Source organism: Battus philenor, unplaced genomic scaffold (assembly GCF_028537555.1).
Source record: "Battus philenor isolate CCGP_79_NKW_IND1 unplaced genomic scaffold, ilBatPhil1.0.hap1 SCAF_24, whole genome shotgun sequence".
Lineage (NCBI taxonomy): Eukaryota > Metazoa > Arthropoda > Insecta > Lepidoptera > Papilionidae > Battus > Battus philenor.
In genome coordinates this window covers 2,159,769-2,174,276 of record NW_027181687.1, presented here as the reverse complement: position 1 = coordinate 2,174,276, position 14,508 = coordinate 2,159,769, and the positions used below count along the sequence as shown (strand labels likewise).

Genomic DNA, 14,508 nt, shown 5'->3' with positions numbered 1-14,508 from the left:
CGATATAGCCTAACGGATTAACAAGTTAAAGTGGCAGTGCAGAGAGCAGAACAAATAACAGAAATAATGACCAGTTAAAAGCTTTGGTGTGTGATAACAGAACGGTAAACGACCCGTGGATAGTCCACTTAACCCTTAAATGCATAATGATGTAAAACTGCAACATACCACTTTAACGTAAACTACTTAAGAGTAAATGCAGTGTTGTATATCTGCAACAATTTTTTTTTAAAAAGTAAGTATAAAAAATATTATACAGATATTATTTTCTATTTTCCCTGCATTTTAGTGTACTAATCTGCAAGATAAATATTTTTTTTTAAAGTATAAATAAAAGTCATGCATTTAAGGGTTAAAGTGTACAGATGCTCTTGTTAAAGTCTTTGGAAGAAGCTGACTGCAAGCCACCTCCGAATCATCTCTTTGAAAATCTGTGGAAAAAGCTGGTGGGATATTTAGCATTGAGTCTTCTATATCTAAAAAGATCATTATGATGATAAACTAATTCTTCGATATGTTAAAATAAAACAATTATTTGAACTCGCCTTTGATTAATTTTATATATTTTGTTGAGTATCTTAAGTAGATATTAAGTTAATAACTTGAATCTGCACCAAAAATTTATGCTTAAAAGCATAAAGTTTTTCGTATTAATTAATATCACTTATTGGCTATTCTTGAGCAATTTATTTCTATCTGGTGTACTTATTTCATACTATCGATTTGTCAGATCATTTAAATGTAAACAGAGATATCCAGAAATAATTATAAATGTGCCGTAATATGGAGCAGTAATTTATAATTTATTTATTCTTGGATGAATATGAACTAAGAAAGTAAATACGTAGTTCATTAGAGGTTTAATGACAGATATGTAAGGAATATAATTATAAAATACAACTTCATCTAAGAGTTGGACAGACAGAAATCGCTGCAATCAAGCCACGTCTGAGCAGTGCTATTGCAAATCTACAGGTAGACCTATGTTCAGTTGTGTAAGTTTCCCTATTAAAATAATAATTTTATGATAAAGTATCAAAATGGACAATTTCGGCTATATTTATTCAATATCTAAAACAATTTTTTTTTCAAAGAACTCTTTATGCGAGATTAGTTTGTGAACTCGACTTTATTTTTGCAATATTTTAAGACACGATGACTAAACCATAGTAACTTATTTATAAATTTAATCAAACTATTTGATAATTCAAGTAAATTAATATCACTTCTTCTCAAAACGTTATCTCGACGTATTTACATATCCATTCTTTGTATTTTGCGACGTCAGTGAACACAACATATTGGGTGGGGTCGCATATCCTGGCCTCTCTTTTAGAGACCGTCAATGACACGATGCCTTTGAGGAACCACGAGCCGGGAGCGTTCGGTTCTGTGCTGTGTCGGGCGTCTGGAGAGAACACGAAGAATCCTCCACCGCTGTCGCCATTGCAAGCTGAAGTACCTGTTAATTTACAAATATTATATATATATATATATATATATATATATATAAATATATATATATATGTGTGGTTTTTTTTTTCGAAGAGGTTTAAAAATACGTTTACGTATCATAGGGCCTGATGGTGGTGCCCCGCATGTCGGACTCGATCTAGACGTCAATACCGACTAAAAACAATCCTCTTTCTTCGGTATCCCTGGTCCCCACGGCATGGCCGCTAGGCATTACTTCGCGGGGGGGAAACTATATGTGCGTGTGCGTGTGCGTGTGCGTGTTCGTGTGTGTGTGTGGTGTGTGTGTGTGTGTGTGTGTATAAAAATATGCCTATCGCATTCCAATAACAAAAATTAATAACTGTACCATAATTCAGAGTCATTACGTTATAAATGTTGATTGGAATAGGTGCTAAAACTTTAAAACATTTTCTCTATTTTAGGCTATATATACATTCGTTTGAGGCTTTTAAACATTCCAATAGGAAACCAGTTACAGGTAGAACATGGTTGCGGAAAGAAGCTGGATGTAGGAATCCGGTTTTAAGTGAAGGCCTATCCTTTGGCTGACATGATGATAATGTCAGAGTGATAACTTTTTACAGAATGATTGGAAATAGTTGTAAAAGTTTTTTATGTTTTTTCTGATGATATATGAAACTATGGAATGTACGTAACACTTCTTTTAAAAAATTACATCTATGTATCATCCTGTGTGTGTGTCTTTGTCTGGGATAGAAACATGACGATGCAGGTGTAAATATTTAAAAAAAAAAATATTTTGATCGTTACTCTTGTTCATCCTGTATAATTATAAATCAGATGACTTATACAGAAAGAATTTTCCTTTAATTTTCTTATGTACAGATTTATTTTTATATAAAAAAGTTTCGGACAAGCGCATTAGTAAACTTTGTATCTCTCATGTTAACCTGCTATCCTTACACAGGATCATCAATCCTTGACGAGGGTACCTACAGACGTGAGGACCCAAGAGTATTGTATTGAGTACGGCGATAAGTTAATATATCTACAAACACTCACAGGCATATATATGTGATTAACTTTAACTTAATGTGTGTTTCACGTATTATTTTAAACAAGGAATGTCTACTGTTGGATATAGGCTTTAATCACATCACGTGACCTTCACCTAACAAAGGAAGGCCTACTTCCAAAGCCTGCAACGACTTTTTAGTAGCCTATAATTACAGGCGATACCTTTGCCCTCTTGTGATAAAAGAATGAGCCTATTTATATCCTACTATGTCAAATACAGGATTTTGTCCAAAAATTTCTGTATCGAGCTGTTATAGTAATAATGCATACAGAATTTTTTTTTCGGGATAAAAGGTAAGTAAGGTAAAAGGTGAGTCAGCCAAAACCCGATTATTTTAGATATCGAACGACGTTTTTAAATATCGGACACCGATTTTAAATATCGAACTACATATTTAAATATCGAACGACGTTCTTAAATATCGGACGACATATTTAAAAACTAAGGACGTTTTTAAATATCGAATAAAGTTCTTAACCCTTTCAGGACCATAAGGTTACGGTACCTTATTTAATTAATTTAGCTAGATGTAATGAATTAATAGGCATCCTAAAAACATAATATATACTAAAAATTCAAAAAAGTTTTACATTTTTTTTGGAAATTTATGGGACAAATATGTCCCTATGGTCGCTAAGGGTTACTTTCTACTTAAACTCTAAATTTTGGTTTACTTGTTGGTAAGTCTGTTTTGTTGTAAATAATGTACATTTGTTACTTAGTGTAATTTTTTTACTTGTTTATGAATAATATAAATATAATAGGGCAAGTTATTTGTGGTACTCGGCGAAACAATTCCTGTTATTAGATGATTGGTTAATGATTAGATGGATTGTTTTTTTGAGACGTTGAAGGTTCAGGTGATTCTTGCCGTTGAAGAGTCGTCGTCTCTTCAACCTCGACATCAAATACCCCTTGGTCATCATCCTGTACTAGAAGTCTTTGGTCTTCGTCATCAAGCACTAAGTCATCTTCCTCATCGCTATTGTCTCCCACAAAAATTTGAAGAATTTTATTTTTTCGAAGTTCAAAAACTCCACGTCCCTTACGAAACATATTCTGAGAAAAATATGAATAAGAAAATGATAGCATTTTGGTATATCACCAGGCCAAAAGTTAAGAAATTCCGTATAAAAAGTATCCCTTTACGCCGACAGGGACATCCGTGTCCCATAATCTTTATAACGATTTATCACAAAATACAACATAAATACATTACTACTGAATATTTAGAATAACAATTTACTTACCAGGTAATGATAATTTGACACTGTAAAAACTTGAAAAGCACTTTTACAATATCAATTATTTATTCCAAACAGCAGATCATTCGCGCCAAAAGAACTGTAACGTTCCGATGACGATAAACAATAAACGGTGTTAGTTATTCTATATTGCCAGTAAAAAATAATAAAAAGGTACTTTCCGAAATATTAAAACAAAAAATTAATTTACAATGGTTGCGTAAATATTTAATTAATCCATGATTTTTGCTTGGGACACCGGCGTCCCCGTGGTCGTGAAAGGGTTAAATATCGAACGACGTATTTAAATCGAAATAAATATCTTACCGTTCTTCGAGCCTGCGCAGAACTTGTTGTCGTTCAAAACTTTTGCGTAGAACAACGGGTTGCTTTTATAGCAAATATTCTCCGGTACTATCGGCATGGAAGCTTGACGAAGTTGTGTCGACAGCTCATTTGTTTGATCGAAGCCCCATCCGATGACCTTTAAACAGATTTATACAAAAGTGTAAACAACAACACCTATTATCTTTCTAGACAACATATCATTCTAAATAGATTATTAAAATAAAGTAAAATTTATTTAGAATATTTTCTTAATAAACTTAAATATAAATAATATACACTTACATATATATAATTATACACAAGCTTATTGTAAAAGCTTTAAACAAGCCAATGGATACCTGGTAGCGAAAATCTTTAAAGATTTTAGACCTATTATCGAACACCCTATATTTAGTGAGATTTTTTAAATTAGTGCCTCAGGCTAATGACTTCTAGTACAGTCAGCAACAGCTGGTAAATAATAATTATTTTTATCATTACGTCATTTATTATTTCTGAAACAATTGATTTTAAATAGTGTACTAATGATTATTTAACAGCAAATGAGCTATATGTTTACTCATTTAAAACTTTTATTTATTTTTATTTAATATTCTTTATTGTACACGATAAGATACATAATATACAAAAAAGTACAATTGGCGGTCTTATCACTCAAGGCAATCTCTTACAGACAACCATAGTAAGGATAAGATAATAGTACTTATAAAGGGTAGTTCACGTATACAAAAAAAATACATATTCACATACAAATAAACATAAATATACATAAACATACATAGAGATACATACTTAAACATACATACATACGTATATATACATATACACAACTTTTACAACTTTAAGCAATCATTCTTTATATATAAATAAAACGACGGATGAAGGTATATGTCCAAAGGTATATAAAAGTAAGCTGATACTCTGGAAATAGACCTCTAGCGGATTGAATTGACACTATTATCGTAAAAAGAAAAAGTTTGTCTGATATTGATACAAATTGAGTGATGCAGTGCCGTACGCACTGGTGACTCTCTCAGCTACGATATCTATTCAGCTAAAATGTCTTCGGAGAAAAGGATCACATCTTCCTTCGAAAACTGAGTAGATATCAATTAGTCAATGCAATACGACAGGCGAAGCATCTGTTGTAGATATTTTTAATTTATTAACTCTCGAATTTCAGATCCGCGAGCCCTGAGTTCGATACAGTTGTAAAAGCCAAAACGGCTAACAGAGTCAAGCACACAAATATAGCCAGTAGGTAAAGATTAACGGTCAAGATCTAACACATTGGAGTTGATATCTTTTGCTCCTCCTGACTTTCTAACAATAGGAAAATACCAACATTCTAAATTTAAATCAATGTCTATTAAGTACATGAACAATTTATTTATGTATATCCACAAATGCAATTGAAAAAAAAAAATTTGTACATATAAAATTACTAAACTGCGCATAGATTGTTGGCAAAATAATTACAACATTAGTACTCGTATTAGGGGGACAGGAAAGTAATGTCTTTTCTGTCGACATATTTCACAGAAAAACAGATTTATTTGTTACCGCTCCGGCATTGAAAATTTGTATACTAGACGGCTAAAGGTTTTTGACAACAGACGTGAAATTGTTGTTGATTAGATTAAAAACCTGTTAAAATTGTTGTCGTGTGAATTTAACTTAAGAAAGCGACATTACTTTCCAGTCCCTCTAATATATTACTCGACCGTGAGCTATGAAATTGTTTCGTAAAAAAAAATTTACTCCTTTATAGGGGATGATTTATTCTTCAGAGTTCTATCGCTAAGGCAAGTCGTTACAGCCTCTTTCAAAGATATCTATAGGGGATATACATATCATCACACTTAGCAGGCGATTTGGCGATCGCAGTGTGATATCATGGTACTCAGAAGATGCTTCTATTCATCCACTGGGAACTAGTTTGTGAGCAGTGGCAATCCTATATTATTAATGCAAAAGTGTCAATTGAATAACATTGTATCCCGAGAATCGAACTCATGACATACGACTGCAGGTCTTAGTCCACTACCACTGGGATATCACTGTTCAATGCTAAGATAATTAAAGTCAATTCGTTAGGAAGTCTATTTAATGTTTTATATACCATTGGATTCAAATATTTTCGAGTGCTATCAGCATGATTGTTTCTTATGATGTTTCATACTTACCTTCTTTAACTTATCTAGTTAAATATTCATGTTTCATAGGATTATATTTATATTTGTTTATATAATATTGCTCAACAGCTATACAAGGTTCTGTTTTAGCTTGCACTGAAAGTATATCCTGTATGCCATGTAAGGTTTTTTATAAAATATAACTTACCGTACCGAAAATTTCTTTAGCGGGATATTTATCCAAAGCCTTATCGTTCCATAGACAAGCCGGTTGGACATAATCGGTAAACGTAACTTCGGTTCTTAATTTTAACAATGCGATATCGTTATCTAAACTTATTTGATAGTTGAAGCGTTCGTGTAAAATTATTTTGAACACCTGAAAAGCAAATCATGTATTTGATAACAAATATTGGTTATTTTTTTATCGATCTGGGTGTTGTTTGCCTAGTAATAACGCAGTTCTCTAGTTAAGAGTACATTATTGCCGTATTTTTGGATAACAAATACATATACTTTGTCGTCATACATTCAAATTCTTTGATTGTAGGAACTGCAACCAATAAAGCAATTCTTCCAGACATCTTCAATCGACATGCAACAGAATGATTCATAAACTATAAAAAACAACAACCCTTTACTATTATAAATGGAAACGTTGCAGTAGTTCCTTTTGTCACTTTTTTTCCCAGCGCAACCAAATTCCGAAATAATGATAGTATTAGCCAGACAATATCGACTGACTAAGTAGGGGTTTGGACTTCTCAGATGCTTTTGGGTCGGAATGCCAAATGATTTGCAGCTCAAGCCGTGATCATCTTTCGGAGGCTTTTGTACCAGATCCGGTACTGGAGGAGCTCTCAAGCCTGAACTCTTATCTAGCCTGCGGATTCTGATAATCCTAACGAGACTGCAGTGACTCTTTATAAAAAAACGTGCTTGAATAAACACAGATTTTTAGGAAAAACTCATTTTGTGGGTTTCTTTAGCAGCGCAATTTTGTGAATTTTTTTATTTTACCTAAATTATTCTATGTGATTTGAACACCAACAAGGTTTCAGTGAATGCTGATGTTGTTAGCCCGAGGGTTTTTACAGCTTTGTAGGTTCTGAGTTGACGGAACGGAAGGCTTCGTGAACGTATCTGATCTTCTATAAAGGAATTGAGCGCAGACTGTCGAGAGAAGATCCCAGAGATCTGAATTTAAATACGTATAGAGTTTTCGTTTTGGCGTTTATATTTATTTCGATTTTTGAATTTAAATTCCACTTACTTCCTTTTCTTGTATCGCTACATCACCTCCAACGAGGTTGTGTTTACCTAAGACAACGTTCAGGATTTCAGGTATCACTGCTTGACCTCTAATCGAAGCGCAATGGGCAGCTAAAATAGTTTACAAAGTGCTGAACATATTCTGTATGTAAATTATAAAATCGTAATTATTTATAACATATACGCTGATCTGAGTTTTAGTTCAGTATCATTGCGTAGTTAAGACTGTTCGATTATGGGCATACGCAAGGTATATGATACTTTGTGTTTATTATATAACATAAGCAACAATAGGGGGTGGTAAAGGAGAACGTCTTGGGATGTATTAATTTTCCAGCAATTTGCTCTGACTCTTTCAATAAGATGATACCCAACGATGTTAATAATACAATACATTAATCATTTATAAGTTTTTTGGAGGAAAATATGGATCGAAACCTCCTGTTTGTATAACTCCAATGTTTAATGAAATAACACAATCACAATACCACAATCGACTAGTTAATATTAGAAAGAAGGATTGCCTTGTTAACGATAAAATACAGAATGTAAGCGAACATTGTCTTAACAAAGGAAAGGTGAGGTAAAGTGTCAATGTGTGTCAATGACGTATGAACGACAAATGTCAGAATGTCTGTGTGAGAGTGATGTGTCAAGTTCATATACAATTTTATAATCAAATAGAAAAATAAATACATTTAAAAAACTTTTAAGTTAAACGGTTTTTTAAAACCCATATTGTGGTGGTTGTGGAAAAATATGTACCTAGTCCGCCATATTGGAACGGCGTCCATCTTGAATTTTAAATTTTGACCTAATCATCGTGTTTTTCTAGTGTAGCCCTTTCATTTGATACCCATATGGAGGGGGTTTAGGAAAAATATGTAATCCGCCATTTTGTATCGGCGGCTATATTAGATTTATAATGTTATTGTTTTTAATATATTGTATTGTCATCTAAACTAAATGTGTACCAAATTTCAGATCAATCTGACAACGGGAAGGTGCTTCAATTTCAATTTCTAGTTTTGACCCAAATAAACAAATTCCGTACGGGTCGAACTAAATAAAACCGTTTAATAAAAGAACGTGTTACAAAACGTGTTGATTTTTTAAAACTATTTGTGAATATAAAGGACGTATCAATGACAGAGACATTATTGTTGTTCATATTAAAGTTCTTCGTTGGAATGTATTGGAACCATTACTTGTTGATTTACATATAAATTCACTTGTCATTAAAAATTAATTTTTGGGTAATAATTTTGTGTACATATGTAACTATGATAGTAATAGACGAACTGACGATATAATCTAGCTTGCGTGATGTCGCTGGATGGGTCCAGTGCAAGACTGGTCAATCTTTGAGAGGCCTATGACCATAGTGAGTTTATCTGTTATTTCTGTGATTTTGTCCAATGTGTTTGCTCAAAGAAAACTTTATCAGGAGTGAGTTTACATAGAAACTGTATTATTTTTCTGTATTTTGTTCCTTGAATAGATAAAGAATATAGTGTACTTTTAGTATTTATTGAACAATTACGACAGTTATGATACGATATTAAAATTACCAGATTTGGAGACAATAAAAGATGTTCACATGGTAGTAGAATATAAATAGTTGTTTGCAGGATCGTATCTGATAATCATAGATGATTTGTATGAAAAAACTATAAGGTCTCTAAGAGTTATGAGGTAACAAAGAAAATTTTCTTATAAATCTTACCAGTTAGAACAAAGTTCGTTGATAACAGTGTACCACCACATATATATTTTATTTCGTTTCTGTATAGTCTATAGATGGCGACATGCCATGGCCAGTCACCAGCCTTAGTCTTCTCACCGCCAACAATAAGTTCAGTGTGTAACACCTTCCTTCTTCCACATGATGCGAACTCAGCGGGAGGAGCATAGTTATCAAGAGATTTGTCGGCTCCTTTTACGAATTTTTTCAGGAAATTCTATAAAAATATATAACAAATACATCACTATACTTATTATGGTAGACATGGAGTTAGTTGGTAGCCTACTAGATGAACAGAGGATATAATTAAGCTCATGAAGTTACAAGATAGGGATATGGCAACGCCAGACATTGTGGCGATCTTTGATGAAGGCCTATGCCTTTGCAGTGGGCATCCATCAGCTGCCATCATGACAATAGTGAATATTTATTTCTCTATTAGAAAATTACAGTGAACTTATGAGATATATATAAGGTAATGTCCATGTTTATATTTCTGAAACATTAACGCATTTTTCAAAGCAAATGCGCATTGATTTTTTAAGCGCGTTATGCGAAAGCATTTCTATATAAACAATACATTTGATATTGTTATAAGTTAGCGGGTGATGATACGTTATTTTACTGGAATGATCTTCCTGTAGCATGAAAAGACAGAAGTGTCACGTGGTTTGTACCGTGATTAATACAATGATAAGAAAAGGACCAATATATAGCTACTTTCGCCAATCCAGTAGTAGTCGTGCAATAAAGTACACCGCCCGCTGATAAATGCGCATGCGGCAAACAGAGACACTGTGTTTGGCACTAATCGGTGTAACGTTACTCCTGAGGATGCTCCGTCGAAGGATGAAACACGTGACGAGTGATTTAATGGTGGTAGTTGTGTAATTCGCATTGTTTCGACTACTACTGCATTGGCGGAAGTAGTTGTGTATTGGTCCTTTTCTTACTTATGATGGACTTCCGCAAAATAACGCCTGGATCCATTAGATAATACAAAGATGATTATTGTATCAAAAAATGTTTGAATAAATACGATTCTGTGTAGTCTAATGCATTAAAATGGAAAGTATATAGGACCTTAAAGTTCTGAGGTAGAAATCACGGATCGAAAGGATAGCTATTGTACGTCCACATATAAAGTGGACAGAGGACTTTGTTAAGGTATTTTTAAACGCTGGATACAGTTCGTTTTGAATCGGCTATACTGCAAATTTATGGAGGAAGCAGTCAAAGTTTTTGATTGAAACAATTAGAAAATTGCAGATAAATTTGGGTCCGGTGTTTTAGCTTTACTTAATAATTTAGTGTTTTATTTTTTCTTACATATGTACCAGTTCTTGTTAAATTTAGTATGCGAATTGGCAAGCCCAGGTTTATTATTTAAAATAGAGAGATGTTGCTGCCAATCGTTCCATAATATTTTCCCCATAGATTGCATACGGTAACCATGGAAATACAGGGCATGAATGAGGCCTATGTTCAACATTGGGCCTCTGGCCTAAATGATTATGAATAACGAGAAAGTACTTGACAGAAATTGATCTTACTAAAAAAGCTACTATTAAATAAATAATTTGTTACCTTTCGTGGATTTTTACACAATTCCACTGAATTAAGTTTTATACTCTCAATATACGATAATCCTCCGGTACTGGGGCCTTTCACAGCAAACGAAATAGAGTTAGTCTCATTGAATGTTCTTATATTGAAAGTGTTGGAGTTTAAGACATTCAATCTTCCTTTGTCCTTGTCGGCCTGAAAAAAAAATACTTTCATGACAATGTACACAGAGTAGGAGATCGTAGGATAGCAATTCAGTCTTCTGTCTAGTGTTTAGTTTTAGCAGCAAAATTAAAAAAAAAAATTCAATGGCGTCGGGTGAACCTTGACAGATAATACACACACGCACACATGTGTATATATGTATGTGTGAATATATATATATATATATATATATACACATTCATATAAATAGAAATAAATGTCCCAGATGGATTTATTTTAGAAGAAACTTATATAATATATATATGTCGACAGAGGACAGTTTCGAATGATGTCTCTTAAAGAATAATATTAAAAAAAAAAAACACTTGAACGGTCAGAACGATAAGAATACTTAAAATTCTTTGATTTTAAATTCGTCGTATATGCGTACGGGGAAAATCAAAAGGTCAAACTTTATGTACTAATGATGATAAATAAATAAGTCTGCTTATTTTTCTCATTTATTGATGACATTCAACAAGTATCGTCGCAGTTGTTGAAGAATAATTTAGTTATATTTTTAAAATTGTAGTAGGTAAACATTCTTATATTGAATTGTGCAGAACAGGTGTGCGAAACTTGCGGCCCGAGATGAACATTTCTTTCAACCCAGTGATTAAATACGACGCAAATTAAAAATCAAATAGATATTTGAATTAGAAACGAAATCATAACCAATTATTTTCTGTGCTTTCTAGATGAATTATTTTGATCTATATGCTTTCGCGCGTATGGTAAACGTGACTGAGAGTCCTTTTTACACTAAGTTACTAACGGCAAACACCTACGCATCAGTTATGGAAGTTATTGACGTGTGATACCCCAAGCCAAGGTCCCTTTGTGGGAACTCTTTCGACCTAGTGACTCTATGGAGAGTCACTGATGCGATCTAAGAGCTCTGCGGCCTCCTAATCCGGTCGAAAAAGAGGTTTTACGTGCCCATAGCATCCATACCTCCTTTTGTATATCAATTATATAGGATTACCAATGACCAAAAATAAGTTTCCAGATGATGGTCAGCAGCATCCGTACCACAATATCACACTGCCACTTACATCCGCGTGTAAATTAAAATATATCCCCCCATAGATATCTTTGGGAGTGGTCAATACCTAGCAATAGGCATCTATGGGTTGAAACTATGAAGTTTTTCTTTTCGAAAATTAATTAAATATATTAATTTATGGTTATTTAAACTGTTATACTTAATGCCTTTCGTGGTATTATAAATATTTTACATTCCAAGAATTTATTATTCCGAATGATATTAGATTTTTTTCCTGTACTATTTAAAACAATATAATATATATATTAATCATATATTCATATTGTTATAAGATTTAAGAAACTATACTTTACACGTAGACACATTGCCGCCCCTCCGAATAAAATTCCTTGAATGCAAAATTTCAGGAGAGACGAAAACTAAATAACACCTATATCTCAAAAATTTATACACTTAAAATTATAACCTTCATATAGTTTGAAAGCTAATTTTATATCGAATAATCTTTTAATACTTGTCTTTGAAAGAACGTTTTGCTTTTAATCTTTTTATTCTTGTCTGTACTTTACCTTGGTTATTTAGAGAAATAAAATTTTGCCTATCTCCGCCATTTTCAGTCAGAAAATTATCGAAAAAATTGACAAGGTGTATTGGAAAAAAAACTAATTATTTGATTTTTTTTTATTCCCTTACCTAGATGAATATGAGATGTTATTTTTTTGTAAATAAAAATAAGACGTAAATAAAAGTAATCCAGCAAGATGGAGGTACACTCACAAAAGAGCGTAACATTTAAATACAAACCTGACGAGAAATTTTCAATTTGGTACCACGACATTATTCCGGTGGACATTCCACCGACTGAGGCATGGACGAGTCACAATAATCGACATTAATAATAATGATTTACTATTCAGCAGATAAATTTAACCTAACTTATCCAATATGAATACCGAGTTGCTATAAGGATATGGATGCGAGACGTGGATGGTCACCAAAGATATCTCAGGCTTTAAGTCTTCATTAACAACTGTCTTCGACGTATTCTCGGTATATACTGGCCTGAGAAAATCTCCAACGTAGATCTGTGAAAACGCTGCGGTAAGATGTCGATCGACCAGCAGATCAAACGCTGCAAGTGGAACTGTATAGGCCACACAATCCGAAGGGATCCTAATCACATACCAAGGCAAGCCCTAGAATGGAATCCTCAAGGAAAGCGAAGATTTGGCCGCCAAAAGCAAACCTGGCAGCGGACGATCGCTGCAGAAGTGAAGGCAGTTGGAATGACGTGGAGCGAAGTATAACGCGAGGCTTAAGACCGCTCGGAATGGCGACGTACTGTGGACGCCTCCTGCCCCGTCTTGGGGACAGAATAAAGGATGATCCTTGGGTGGTTTGAAGTGATGATCTTTGTATATTATATCTGGATAGGACAGCTTAAATATATCCTAAAGGTTTATATACCTGACTAGCATAAACGGTACGTTTTCTTGAATTTTAATAATTAATAGTATTATGTGCAAACTTACAAATTTAATAATAGCATCCGAGTCAGTTTTCAAATCGATTTCAGACTGGGGTGGTAGTTTTCTATCTATATATACACTATAGACGTTGTCTCTTCCCTCCGGTAGACCAGGTTCGAAAGACACTATGATATCTTTAACATTTTTACAAGGATACGCATGTATCAATGGATTTCCCACAAATTTCCAATTACCCTGACAGATAACCTCACCTATTACGAATAGAAAGATGAAAATAGCAGGCTTCATCTTTCTATGTTACTTAAAAAACACTTCACTTGTAAATTCACTTTGTTTTACTTCGGCTACATTAGGATAAGCTTTATTATATGGATTATTCATTAATTTATGTTAAATAAAAACATTAAAACTGTATTAACTCCGCAGAACTCTATAGTGTTGTGCTAAAACATCAAGTGATACTTGTATCAACGTACGACGTTTGTCTCGTGTTGTAGTCACTTGTGGAATTTTGTCAAAATGTAACATTCGCGACTCAAAGTTTTTACAGCTTCGTTGTTGTAGAAAATCAGCAAAAATTATTGCATAGATCTTTAAAGATATAGATTAAGATTATATCCGGCGCTTTATTTGGCACACAGTTTTGTAGAGCGTTGTCTTTATCGTACAGTGCTCCGACTACTTAGTATATATACAGCAATAGACATTGCACATCGCTAGTGCAATCGATGACTGTTGGACCCGAAAGGTTTTCGAGTGACAACCACAAGCCGGTAGATGTCGTTGATCACTAGATGAACAGACGACACAGATAAAGTCGCGGAAAGACACTGAACACGAACAACGCAAAATCGGTCATCTTGTCGATCTCTGGAATAAGCCTTACCATATTTATGAAGAAAAAAAATCGACGTGCCAAATCAAATGCCGGGTACTATGCAAAATAAATTATTTGCTAACGATTATTAAGTCATACATAATGTT

The 14,508-nt window shown here is 33.5% G+C and overlaps 1 protein-coding gene across 1 annotated transcript; it reads right to left on the bottom strand.

The window, feature by feature from the left end:
* Nucleotides 1–1,110: 1,110 nt before the first annotated feature.
* LOC137924601 (chymotrypsin-like elastase family member 2B) lies at nucleotides 1,111–13,995 on the bottom strand. Its single transcript, XM_068768016.1, has 7 exons — nucleotides 13,567–13,995; nucleotides 10,846–11,019; nucleotides 9,241–9,475; nucleotides 7,516–7,625; nucleotides 6,451–6,621; nucleotides 4,087–4,243; nucleotides 1,111–1,462 (listed from the first exon to the last, which is right to left on the bottom strand). Exons 1-7 carry the CDS (start codon nucleotides 13,810–13,812, stop codon nucleotides 1,233–1,235), a joined length of 1,323 nt encoding a protein of 440 aa, XP_068624117.1. The 5' UTR covers nucleotides 13,813–13,995; the 3' UTR covers nucleotides 1,111–1,232.
* Between the last annotated feature and the right edge of the window lie 513 nt (nucleotides 13,996–14,508).